At 35.4% G+C, this 14,547-nt stretch overlaps 1 protein-coding gene across 12 annotated transcripts in view; it reads right to left on the reverse strand.

The window, feature by feature from the left end:
- The window catches only part of PICALM (phosphatidylinositol binding clathrin assembly protein), a 122,107-nt gene that overhangs the window by 53,758 nt on the left and 53,802 nt on the right, over positions 1-14,547 (reverse strand). For all 12 annotated transcript variants that reach the window (XM_045817886.1, XM_045817887.1, XM_045817883.1 and 9 more), the window contains exon 5: positions 133-226. In XM_045817886.1, coding sequence (XP_045673842.1) covers positions 133-226 — 94 coding nt within the window. The remainder of the gene's footprint in view (positions 1-132; positions 227-14,547) is intronic.

Here is a 14,547-nt window from a genome sequence, read left to right on the forward strand (position 1 = left end):
TTTAGAGAAAATACTTAGAGTATGAAAAGTTAAAGTCAATGAAAATTTAAAAATAAAAACCTGAACAACTAACTATAAGGATAACTTTTTAAAACCTTAAATTATAAAAGACTTGTTGTGCAAACAACTTACATTAAAATCAAGAAGGGCATCCATTTGATTTTGAATAATTGGTACAGTTTTTAGGAGTTTTTCTGTGTTCATTGTCCTCATAACTCCATCAGCCCTGTTTTTTAAGAAAAGAAACAATTAAGTTTATTACTAAATCTACATTTCAAACTCTCATCTGCTTCTCTAAACAGAAACAAGTTGCCATGAAACATCACATATTTTTAATTCATTACTGAACCTGAAACCACACACATAAATCATATAGAATAAACAAGAACAGGAAATATTTATGTCCATCAAGGTGTGAAATTTAAAACTTAAAAAAACTGATCTAAAACAAGAGAAATAAAAATCAAAGCTTATATTATATAGCCAGGTTTATAGTGCACTTTTCACATAAGGAAATCGGCTGATCTGTACACCATTCATGTATGTAAAGGGCAGTTTTACTATTATTTTTTTTAAATTACAAATATAATAATTTGTCTCAAATTACTAAAATGTTAGGACTTTAAGACTTGATGGAGCCAGCAGTAAAATTCAAAGACTTGGTGAGCATTGCTTTATTTGAGGCATTTTATTGATTACTCAAATACCAATGGATTGTTATACAGAAAATTATAGTTAAAATTACTATAAAATAAGACAATTTTACAAAGACATTCCAATCTGACCATTAAATAAGTGAATACTAAAAGAAATGTTTTAAATAAAATATTGTTAATTCCAGAAAAGGATCCTTTAAATATTTCTTTAGGTATTTCTAAAGATAGAGAAATAGTAGCAGTGCCAAATAAACTAGAATTTTACAAAACTAGTACCAAAAACACTAGGTAAAACGTACTGGGGCTAAAGTACACAAATAAACCTAAGTGCTTATTTATGTACCAGGCTCCACATTAAGGACTTGATGTATGTTTTTCAAATCCTCACAAAAACCCCATTCTATTGGTGATAAAAGTTTAGGTTATAAGGTTATATGACTGACTGTCTACATTCAGAGAACTAATCAGTGGCAGGGTCATTATAAAAATGAGAATGCCACATGCGACTTCAAAATGGTGTTTTTCAGAACCCTTTGGCAAAGTAACAAGATACTTTCACAAAAAGTGTGCAGGCTTTCCCTAATTTACAAATAGACCATACTTATAACCAGCTGCTCCACCCTGAGTTTCACCCTTCCATCACAATCCCAGAAGCCAGGAAAAAAATTAAGTTATTAAAAGCAACAATACTGCTTTGTGACACACAACAAAATTTAATAACACTGGACTGCCTTGGGTGGGCAGCTACTGACCAGCTTTAGTCCAACAACTCTCCCCAATGAGACAAGTTAACCTCTCAAATATTAAACTACATTGACTAGTACTGGCTGCTGGGGTTTGGGGTAAGGACACTATTCCCTCCTTGCAATCCTTTCGTTATTCTCATACACATCTCACACATTCATTTTATGAGTTATCATTTAGTTCCCTTTTAGTTCTATCCTGCTGAGGTCACTTTCTACCTATGGGTCACTTTTCCTACATTACAAAAAACTTGAACTCTTCCTCAGTTTTTTTTTTTTTTTGGTTACGTCAACATCTACATGGATAACCAATCCAACATCTTGATTTCAAAGTCCCTCATGTCCCATTCCCACAGTCGAAATCCTGACTTTACTGTCCCCAAAGTCACATCAAATACTCCATACCACCACCGTGAAAAAAGACAAAATGCAGACACCTTAACCTCTGACAATAACTTCCTAACCTTCCAGCAGCCTTTGTCAATTATCTCCATGGCAAAAAACTATTCCACTTCATCATAAATTTCAATGCACCAAACCCCCACTACCCACACTGATCCCTTCTCATTTTTACTTCCTTCATCTAGTTTAGAATTCCAAAGATTATTATTATTATAATCACGCCCTTGAAAACACCCCTTAACTCCTTTGTACTCTCTTCTTCCTTTGCAGTTCACCTGACAAATTCACAATCCTGGGTGAGCAAGCCTCCTCCATGACTGTAACATGCAGCTGAGTACTGGTAAAAAAAACCCAGAAAACTGAACAAACTGGTAAAAAAAAACTGTAATAAATTAATATTCATCAACTTCAAATGAGGACTCAGCATTGCCAGCAATTCTCTTAGCCTTCTCTAATGAATTCCTCTCCTAGTATACTTTCAAATCTCCTACCACTCCTTTCCCTGCCTCCCCACACACACCCAACACACAAACTCTTAGCACTTAACTCCCAAAATATTTCATTCAGAAATAAAAAATAACAAAAGACTGTCTGGTCATCTTGCCACCAAAACTACAACTATCTGTTCTGTTCCTAGTATAGTGGAGTATGTCTACTTCTTTCTAGCAAACGTAAATACCACTCACACAGGTCATCTGGGTCCCACTCTGTCATAATCCTTTGGTTGTCTTCTTTTTCTCTAACACAGCACTGTCCAAGAGAACTATTAGCAATGACAAAAATGTTCTAGCAGAGGGGAGGGAGGTGGGTGGAGGTAGAATAAGGTATAGTGGAGATAAATGGTAATGAAAAAAATCCAAAAAGAAAAAGGAAAATGTTCTATAACTGCACTATTCACTATGGTAGCCACTAGCCACATGTGGCTAACTAAGCATCTGAAATGAGGCTGGCTGATGCAATCAGGGAAATGATTTTTAAATTCTATCTGACTTGAATCAATTTAAATTTAAATAGCCACCTGTGGCAAGTAGCTACCATTTTGAACAATGCAACTTATTAATCTTTCCTTTTATACTAGGTTATTCCCATAAACATGCAAGCCGAATCATTAGACTCACCATTCTTTAAACACACAAATACATACATACCACCACCGATCTCATATTCCCTAGTAGAGCCAAGCATATTCTCAAAAGAGTTGCCACTTCCTCATTTTTTGTTCATTATTCAATTCATTCTATTATTATGAGACCCACTCCCACTACACAAGTTAAACTTCTTTAGGTCATTTAGAAATTCCATATTGCTTCTCCAATGAGTACTTATCTAACATTATCTGAATAGACTTACCAGTGTTATTCACAAGTTTTCCTCAATACTCTAGTAGTCTTAGCATCCCCTATACCCGCCCCCTCTTGCTTTCTTCCTACATCAATATCACTTTTTCAGTTTCTCTTGTTGGCTCCTCTCCTCTCTCCATCCTCTAAAATAGATGTTGAGTATCTCAAAGTGTTTCTGGGCCCTCTCCTTTCACTGTATACTTGGGGCCCTGGTGATCTGTTATTCCCAAGACAGAATTAGCATATTGCCATCAACAATTTATATTCCTAGACTAGAACTCTCCAAATTACAAGTTAGTATATTAAATTGCTTACTTGATATCTCAACTTGTACAAATTACAGGTACCTCAAAATTAAATCCTTACTTTTTAGCACTACACCCTACCTTACCCTACTGCCAAAAAATCTTCCCAATAAACAGTGACATATCGCCAGTGACTTATTCCAGAAACTGTGGGGATACTTCTCACTCCTTCCTCTCTCACTAGCCTCCACATCATTTCTTCCTAGAGAAGTTTAAATTTCATAATTAAGAAAAATCTTAACAGTTATCACATGCTTATATCAGACTTCAAAAAACTCTAATTCACAAACCCAAATACTAGAACATGATTCAAATCAAATGCATGACAATTCATGCTCCAAGAAAAACACAGGTTTTTATGACTTCTTAGATTACAATTAAATCCAGGTTTTGCTTCCCAAATATAACAGCAACTGGTTAAAGTCTAACTATCCATGTCCTTATTCACATAAAATACTTGGATTAGTCTTTTTTTGCTTATTATATAACACTGTCTTATTACTTTGAACTGTACCAATTTAGAATTCAAGATAATTCAATGTAAGTTACTACCACCAAAATACAGAATGTTAAAAGAAAATGAAGAGACCAATGTTTAACCAACTAATAAGACAAATCTACAGGCAATTCATTGGATCCATTTTCATCAAAGCATTTAACGTTCTGTTTACAAACTCATCTAGTCATCTTTTTCAAAAACAAACATTCACGATGTTTAGACACTGGAAAGTCCTGAAGATATGAATATGGTAAGACTGTATGTAAGAGTGTCATAAAACCTAACAGAAATAAGTCTTGCTCAAAGAAATCATATCAGTGTATTCATGAAAAATAACTAGGAATTTGCCAGAATACTAAAAAGGGGCTTTATAAAAGTAGTACAGCTGACCCTTGAACAATACAGGGGAGTTAGGGACACCAAAAAACACACAGTTGAAATCTGCATATAACACACCCAAAAACTTAATTTGTCCCTTGCTATCAGCAGGTGATTGGTTCTACGACCCTCTGTGGATACCAAAACCCACAGATGCTAACGTCCCTTCTATAAAATGTCATTGAACAATATGTACAGTGGACCAGATACATCCATGGATTTGAAAGCAGGAATATAAAGGGTCAAGGGAACATTTATTGTTAAAAACCTCTGTAAAAGTGCACCTGCATGTTCAAATTCATGTTGTACAAGGGACAACTGAATATATAAGTAAAAAGTCATTTAACTATTACTGGGTAATAATTAATTTTGATTTCTGAGTATACTATATTTCTATTAAAAACTAGAGTGGGTCTCCACCTCACTTTTCTAATACCAAGATATATTCCATTATGAATCAAAATCTGAAATATAAATTATTAAGTCTGTAAATACATCCAATAAAAACATAAATAATGGATCATTTTAGTGTAGAAAAGTGCACTCTGTAGAAGAGTTTGCTTAAAGGACAAAAGCCAGACTTCTGGTCAAGATGAAGGTGTAGGTAAATATACTTTGCTTCCTCAGACAATTAGAGCAAAACTTACAACAACTAAAAAACAAGTACCACCCAAATCTGTCAGAAAATTGAACTGTATGTAAGTCTGACAAACAAGGATTTCAAGAAGCCACATTTATCCAGACAGGTAGGAGGGGCAGAGACATAAGGAAAGGTGTGGAGAAATGTAGAGGCATAAAGACACAGAATGGGTAGTCCCACATCAACCAAGTGGTAGATAAAAATTGGGAGGGATACGTCAGGAGTGAGGGACCCTAGCCCCAGACCACACCACCCATCCCAGGGTTCCAGTGCTAGGAATATAAGTCCTCATAACTTCAGACTGAAAAACCAGTGGGGGTTGGGACGGCAGAAGAAACTGGAGGCTTCTCAGGAGACTCTTCTTAAAGGGCAGCAACAGACAAACGACTAACACAGACCCACCAGCCCTGGGATTCAGCACCAAGGCAACAGATGGAAGGGCACCAGTAGCATAGGGGGAGAAAGTGAAGTGACTGACAACAGGGCAAGTGCCAGGAGAAAACTTCCTACTGGGTACAACTCCAGAGGTGAGCCAGCAGCACTGTCCCCTCTCCAAGCCTCACCAACTATACAGCCAGAAAGCAGTCACATGGGTTCCACAATCCTGACAATTACCCAAGGCTCCACACTAAACAACTTACAGGTACACTTTTCTACAATAGGACATGCTACTAAGACAGGGAGTCATAGAAGCTCTACCTATACATAGAAAGACATAGCAATGCTGCCAAAATGAGGAGATAAAGAAATATGGCCCAAATGAAAGAACAGAACGAAACTGCAGAAAAAGAACTAAACAAAATGGAGATAACCAATCTATCAGATGCCAAGTTCAAAACACTGGTTATTGGGATGCTCAAAGAAATCATTGGGTACTTCAACAGCATAAAAAGACCCAAGCAGAAATGAAGGTTACATTAAGTGAAATAAAGAAAAATCTACAGGGAACCAACAGTGGAGGGGATGAAGCTGAGAATCAAATCAACGACCTGGAACATAAGGAAGAAAAAGGCATTCAATCAGAACAGCACAAAAAAAAATTCAAAAAATGAGGTTAGACTAAGGAGCCTCTTGGACAACATTGAATGTACCAACAGTTGAATCACAAGGATTCCAGAAGAAGAAGAGCAAGAACTTGAAAACTTATTTGAAAAAATAATGAAAGAAAACTTCCCTAATCTGGCAAAGGAAACAGACATACAAGCACAGAGTCCCAAACAAGTTGGACCCAAAGAAGACCACACCAAGACCGATCATAATTAAAATGCCAAAAGTTAAAGATAAAGAGGGGATCTTAAAAGCAGCAAGAGAGAAGCAGATAGTTACCTACAAAAAAGTTCCCATAGACTGTCAGCTGATTTCTCAAAAGAAACTTTGCAGGCTAGATGGGACTGGCAAAAAGTATTCCCAGTAATAAAAAGCAGGGACCTACAACCTCAAGTACTCTACCTAGCAAAGCTATCATTTAGAACTGAAGGACAGATAAAGTGCTTCCCAGACAGGTAAAATTAAAGGAGTTCATCATCACAAGCCATTATTATATGAAATGTTAAAGAGACTTATTTAAGAAAAAGAAGAATATCAAAACTATGAATATTAAAATAGCAATAAATTCACAACATTCAACAATTGAATCTAAAACACAAACTAAGCAAACAAGCAGAACAGGAACAGAATCTCAGATATGGAGATCATTCGGAGGGTTATCAGCTGGGAAGAGGAAGGCAGGGAATAGGAGAAAATATACAGGGGTTAAGAAGTACAGATTTGTCAGTACAAAATAGAGGGGGATGTTAAGAACAGTATAGGAAATGGAGTAGCCAAAAAACTTACATGCATGACCCATGGACATAATGAACTAAGGGTGGTGCTGGAGGATGCTGGAGGGGATAAGAGTACCAGGCAGAGAGGGGCAAAGAGTGAAAAGTTGGAATGGACAGATCTTCCAAACAAAATATCAACAAAGATATTGTGGCACTGAACAATGCCCTAGATGAAATGACTTAACTGATATATTTGGAGCCCTTCATCCCAAAGAAGCAAAAATACACATTCTTTTCAAATGCACATGAAACATTTTCAAAGACAGTCCACACGACTGGACAAAAAACAAGCCTCAACAAATTCAAAAAAATTAAAATCATACCAATATTTTCTCCAACCACGAGGGACTAAAACTAGAAACCAACCTCAAGGAAAAAAACCCCAAACACCCAAAATCATGGAGACTGAATAGTATGCTATTAAACAATGAATGGGTCTACAATGAGATTAGGGAAGAAATCAAAAAGTTTCTGGAAACAAATGAAAACAAACTCACAATGATCCAAAACTTATGGGGCACAGTGAAGGCAGTCCTGAGAGGGAAGTTCTATCTAAAAAAGATAGAAACATTTCAAATACACAACCTAACCTTGCACCTACAAGAACTCGAGGAACAACAACAAAGACAACCCAGAGCAAGTAGAAGGAAGAAAAATAACCAAAATCAGTAGAATTAAATGACATAGACAATAAAAGCACAATTCTAAGGATCAATGAATCCAGGAGCTGGTTCTTTGAAAAGATAAACAAAATTGAAAAGACTTTAAGCAAGCTCATCAAAGAGAGAGAGAGAGAGAGAGAACCCAAATAAACACAATCAGAAATGAAAGAGGAGAGATTACAACTGATACCACAGAAATACAAAGGATTGTAAGAAATTACTACGAGGAAATATATGCCAAGAAATTTGAAAACTTAGGTGAAATGGATAAATTTCTAGAAAAATATAATCTACAGATTTTTCTCAACTCAATAAAAAAGCAACAGAAAGCCTGAACAGACCAATAACTCCTGATGAAATTGAAACAGTAATTAAAAAGCTTCCAACGCACAAAAGCCCTGGACCAGACAGTTTCACAGGAGAATTTTACAAAGCATTTAAGGGAGAGCTAACCCCCATCCCCCACAGATTATTTCAAAAAACTCAAAAAGATGGAAGACTCCCAAACTCTTTTTATACAGCCAACATTATCCTAATCCCAAAACCAGATAAAGATACAACAAAGAAAACTTCAGGCCAATATCGCTGATGAACATAGACGCTAAAATCCTCAACAAAATATTGGCAAACCGCATCCAACAATACATTAAAAAGATCACACACCATGACCAAGTGGGATTCATCCCAGGGATGCAAGGATGGTACAATATTCACAAATCAATAAACATAATACATCACATAAACAGAAGACAAAAAGCACATGATCATATCAATAGATGCAGAAAAAGCATTTGATAAGGTACAGCACCCATTTATGATAAAAACACTCAGCAAATTGGGAAAAGAGGGAGCATTCCTCAACATAATAAAGGCTACAGATGAGAGACCCACTGCCAACATCATACTCAAAATGGGCAAAAACTTAGAGCTTTCCCACTAAGATCAGGAAGAAGACAAGGATGCCCACTTTCACCACTCCTATTCAACATAGTGCTGGAAGTTCTAGCCACAGCAATCAGATAAGAAAAAGAAATAAAAGGCATCCAAATTGGAAAGGAGGAAACAAAACTGTCACTATTTGCAGATGACATGATAATATACACAGAAAACCCTATAGAGGCCACCAAAAAACTACTCAACCTAATAGATGAATTTGGCAAAACAGCCGGACACAAAGTCAATACTTAGAAATCAAAGGCATTTTTGTACACCACCAATGAAACATCAGAAACAGAAATCAGGAAAAAAATCCCATTTGATATAACAATAAAAAGAATAAATTACCTAGGAATAAACCTAATTAAGGAGGTAAAAGACCTGTACTCAGAAAACTATACAACACTGAAGAAAGAAATTAAGGAAGACACAAACAAATGGAAGTATGTACCATGCTCATGTATTGGAAGAATTAAATCATCAAAATGGCTATACTACCCAAAGCGATTTATAGATTCAATGCAGTCCCTATTAAAGTACCCATGACATATTTCAAGAGATAGAACAAATATTTCAGAAATTTATATGAAACCATGAGTGACCCCAAATAGCTGCTGCAATTCTGAGAAAGAAGAATAAAGTAAGAGGGATCACAATACCTGATATTAAACTGTATTACAAGGCCACTGTAATCAAAACAGCCTGGTACTGGCATAAAAACAGACACATAGGCCAATGGAACAGAATAGAGAGCCCAGAAGTAAACCTAAGTCTCTATGGTCAATTAATATTTGACAGAAGGGGCAGAAGCATAAAATGGAGTAAAAATAGCCTCTTCAACAAATGGTGTTGGGAGACCTGGACAGCTACATGTTAAAAAAATGAAACTCGATCACCAACTTACACCATACACAAAAATAATTTAAAGGTGGACAAAAGACTTAAATGTAAGTCATAACACCATAAAAGTCCTAAAGGAAAACATAGGCAGGAAAATCTTAGATTTTTCCACACAGCAGTATTTTAACCTATATGTCCCCTAGAGCAAGGGACATAAAGGAAAGAACAAACAAATGGGACCTCATCAAATTAAAAAGCTTCCGCACAGCTAAAGAAAACAGCATTGAAATGAAAAGAGAACCAACTATATGGAAAAACATTTGCCAGTGATACCTCAGACAAGGGTTTGAGCTCCAAAATATATAAAGAACTCACATGAGTCCACTCCAGGAAGACAAACAACCCAATAAAAAAAATGGGCAAAAGACCTGAACAGACACTTCTCCCAGGAAGACATACAGAGGGCCCAGAGACATATGAAAAGATACTCAGCATCACTAGTTATCAGAGAGACACAAATTAAAACCACAATGAGATGCCACCTCACACTGGTCAGAATGGCCATCATAAACAAATCAACAAACAAGTGTTGGAGAGGATGCAGAGAAAAGGGAACCCTAGTGCACTGTTGGTGGGAATGCAGACTGGTGCAGCCACTGTGGAAAAACAGGATGGAATTTCCTAAGAAAACTAAAAATGGAACTGCCTTTTGACCCAGCAACTCCACTGCTGGGATTATACCCTAAGAGCCCTGAAACACCAATCCAAAAGAACCTATGCACCCCAATGTTCATAATAGCACAAATTACAATAGCCAAGTGCTGGAAGCAACCTAGGTGACCATCAGTAAATGAATGGATAAAAAACTATGGTACATTTACACAATGGAATTCTCTGCAGCAGAAAGAAAGAAGGAGCTCTTTCCATTTGCAACGGCATGGATGGAGCTGGAAAGCATTGTGCTAAGTGAAATACGCCAGGCAGTGAGGGACAAATACCATATGATCTCACCTTTAGCTGGAACATAATCAACAAAGAAAAAAGCAAACAAAATATAACCACAGACATTGATAAAGAACAATCTAACAATAGCCAGAGGGGAGGGGGCAGGGGATTGTGAGGAAAAGGGTTTTCAAGAACTACTATAAAGGGCACATGGACAAAACCAACCCTCCCCCAGGAGGGTGGACGCAAGGGAGGGAGATGGGTTTGGAGGGTTGGGGAGAAAATACAGACAATGTAATTGAACAACAATAAAATAATTTGATTTTTTTAAAAAGTGCAAAGTTGGAACAACTGTAATAGCATTATCAATAAAATATATTTTTTAAAAAAGGAAAAAAGCTACAAAAACAAAAGTAACAATTTTGATTACAACAGATCTTAAACTTTTAATGTTTAATATAACAGGGAAAAAGTATCTGTAACCCATAATTTACTTCCAATACACAAAAAGCTTATTTGTTAGAGTGTTTCCCATCTACCAATGAGCATTAAATCAATATTTCATTTGATTCTCACAACAATCCTAATAGATAAATGCTATTCAAGGTTTCCCAACTCTGGTGCAGCATACTACTATACATTCTACAAATGGGTTATAGATCTTCATCCCTAATCATTTAGCCTCAACCCATTGTGTCCTATACAAACAGTATCAGTTTGTATGCCACAATGTGAAGAAAAGTTAGCAAGTTGATAGATATGTAACAAAAGAGCCTAGTTATTATGAAACACGCACTAAAGTATTAGGGATATAAATTATAAGAAGGCCTGAGGTATGTAATCCCTTCTCAAATGGTTCAGGAAAAAAAAGTATATACACATACAGAGAATATTAAGCAAACGTAACAAAGTGTTAAAAACTGGAGAATCTGGCCCTGACAGGTGGCTTGGCTGGTTGGAGCATCATCCCACATACCATAATGTTGAAGGTTCAATCCCCAGTTAGGGTGCATAACTGATCAATGTCTGTCTTTCTATCAATGAATGTATCCTCGGGTAAGGATTAAAAAAACAAAACAAAACTGGTGAATCTAAGTAAAATGTATAGGAATTATCTATATTATTCTTGCAGCATTTCTTACAGTGAAATTACTTCAAAATATAGTTATTTTTTAAAAGTCAGCAAGCTGCCTGAAATACCTTCCTGAAGTCCCTCATCTAACTTGAGTAAAGCTAAAAGTCAAACCCAGATTCATCCAACTAAACAGCCTATGCACGCTTAACACTATCCAACACAACAGAAAATAATTAAAACCAACAGTGAACTGGGCAAATACTGAAGGACAATTAACAAAGCTCAGGCGGCACTTTAAAAAAGAGACTGAATCATCACCATTTATTGAATTATTCAATCAACTGATACAAAATAAACATCTAGCAAAATACACTTTCATGAGAATGAAAGAAATGCAGTGAAAGACATTTTTACCTTTCTCTAAATCAATAATCTGAAAAAACTTTTATAAAAAGCAATTCGGTGTTTTCCACTTAAATGTTAAATGTATTTATAACCTTTCACCTATCAATGCTAAGAAGTTACTCTTCAGAAAACTTCACTTAAGAATGCAACCATATGCAAAAGGATAGCCAATGTATTGGTTTTATAAGATAAAAAATAAGAATAAACCACATGTACCTCTAGAACATAATTCTAGAGTGACTCAAAAGAAAAAGAAAAAGAGATAGATTAAGTGCACAGATATTGAAAGCATCTAAATTATACAGCAGAGGAGAAAAAGTAGTCTTCAAATAATGTCTAAATATTATAATTCCCTATATAACATTAAATAATAAATTATAATATATGTAAGTTTCTAATGCTTTCATAGACATTTATTTCTATTTACAGAAAGCAGATTAGATACACTGAAATGTTAACATTTCCTAACCAGTTAGATTGTTTCATGTTGCCTACATTTTTTAAAAGTTTATTACTTTTGTAGACATAAAAACTAACTACCCTACCAGAGAGAAAAGGGGTTGGGGAGAAGTAGAAGAGGGTAAAGGGAATATAAATGATAACAGAGGGCGATTTCTCTTTGAGTAGTAAACACACAATACAATATACAAATGATAAATTATAGAACTGTACATCTGAAATCTTTATGATTTTATTAATGAATGTCAACCCAATAAATTCAATATAAAATTATTACCCTAATAAATAATACTTTAGCATTTGCTATATGTAAGTCCTTTCTACAGTTGAAACTGTCTATTGAGGATTTTTGCCATGATATAATGAATTTTAACTGCTGTCATGCCCTCAATTTATACCCTATGTCCTGTATTTTTTTCTTTCTTATTTATACATTTAATGTGTGTGTGTGGAGGTATACCTATCTGTGTTTATATGTCAATTTTGTGCTTCTTGGTTAACTTCCACTCAGTATGGCTCCTGCTGATTCACTTTTCTTTTCCTTAGCACTAAATAAGCGTATTTTCCCTCAAATCAATACTAATTATATTGTGCATGACCAAGAGCTGTACACATATCAATAATAAAAGTTTCCTCTATTAAATACAAAACTGTAGCAACTCTCCTCAATCTCAAGACTCACCCTTCAGATTAGAGGGAAAAAAGTTACTATTTTTAAAGTCTATTATTTTGAAATCTACAGCATATCCTGAAGATCATTTTTACTAAACATACTTAACAGTGAAGTATTAATATAAAATGGTTTAACACGATATTGGGATTAAGAATCAGACTTCTCTACTATGATGAGCTCCTCTACTATACTTTTTTTTTCAAAGCAGGTGCCCTATTTTTTTTTAAGATTTTATTTATTATTTTTAGAGAGAGGGGAAGGGAAGGAGGAAAACAGGAATGAGAAACATCAATGTGTGGTTGCCTCTTGTGCACCCCCTACTGGGGACCTGGCATGCCTGCGCACAACCCAGGCATGTGCCCTGACTGGGAACTGAACCAGTGACCTTTTGGTTTGCAGGTAGGCACTCAATCCAGAGCCACACGAGCCAGGGCTATACTTTTTTAGAAAGTACCTTAATATATAAAACAAAATCTGTGGATTTTAATTTTTGGTTAAATTCCAAGCTAATTACTTCTTAACTAATTTAGAGTAGTGAACATATAAGTTCAACTTTAGAATTAATTCCTGAATAACTAAGAGGCTACATCTATATTTATACTGAATTTTAAATTTCGGCCTGGTAATTTAACGTATCAAGAGAACAATTTAAAGAACCATATTAATTGCTTAGGACTTTGAGATCTCTGAGCAGAAGGGAAACTTAAAACAGCATTCACCAGAATATTTCTGCAGAAGCCAGATTCCCCTCAGGGCAGGCCTTCATAGCTACAAGGGTCATCAATACTGGCTAAGGACATCTTCAGTAGCTTTCTCCTGAGGTCTCGTCATATATCCTAAGAATATCCTAATAAGCACTATGAGGTATAGAAGCACTGATTATATCACTCATGTGATTAGTTCATGGGCCAAGAAAACTATTATTTAGGGCACAGCAAAAATAAATTCATCTTCTGCATCCAAGATTAAAAAGAACCTTATATACAAAACAGCAGTGAAAGAAAATAAAGAAAAATCAGAAAAACATGTCATGTTCATGGATTACAAATAATGTGATAAGATCACAATACTCCTCAAACTGCTCTACAGATTCAATGTGATCCCTATCAAAATCCCAGTTGCCTTTTCTGTAGAAATTGATAAGCTCACCCTAAAATTCATATGTAAATAAATGAAAGGGACCCAGAATAGCTAAAACAACTATTCTTTCATTCTTACTGAAAAACTAAGAACAGAGCTGGAAAACTCACACTTCTCAATTTCAAAACTTATTAAAAGCAATAGTAATAAAGAGAATGTGGACCTGGCATGAGGACAGACATAGATCAACAAAACAGAATCCCAAGTCCAAAAATAAATCTTCACATTTATGACCAATTTATTTTCAACAAAGGTGCTAAGACCCTTCAATTGGGAAAAAACAGTCTTTTCAACAAATGGTGCTAGGACAACTGGATTATCCACATATAAAAGAATGAACTGGAAGCCATACCTCACAACATATACAAAAATTAATTCAAAATGGATCAAAACCTAAATGTAAGAGCTAAAACTACAAACACTTAAGAAAAAATAAAGGAGAAGTAAATCTATGTGACCATGGAATAACCATGTTTCTTTAGACATGATGCCAGAAAGTACAATACAAGAAAATAGATAAACTGGACTCCATTAAAATTAAAAAACTTTGTTTTTCAAAAGATACCATCAAGAAGCCCTGACTGGTGTGGCTCAGTGGACTGAGTGCTGAACTGTGAACCAATCAA

Source organism: Phyllostomus hastatus, unplaced genomic scaffold (genome assembly GCF_019186645.2).
Source record: "Phyllostomus hastatus isolate PE091 unplaced genomic scaffold, TTU_PhHast_1.1 phas_scaffold_317, whole genome shotgun sequence".
NCBI classification, from domain to species: domain Eukaryota; kingdom Metazoa; phylum Chordata; class Mammalia; order Chiroptera; family Phyllostomidae; genus Phyllostomus; species Phyllostomus hastatus.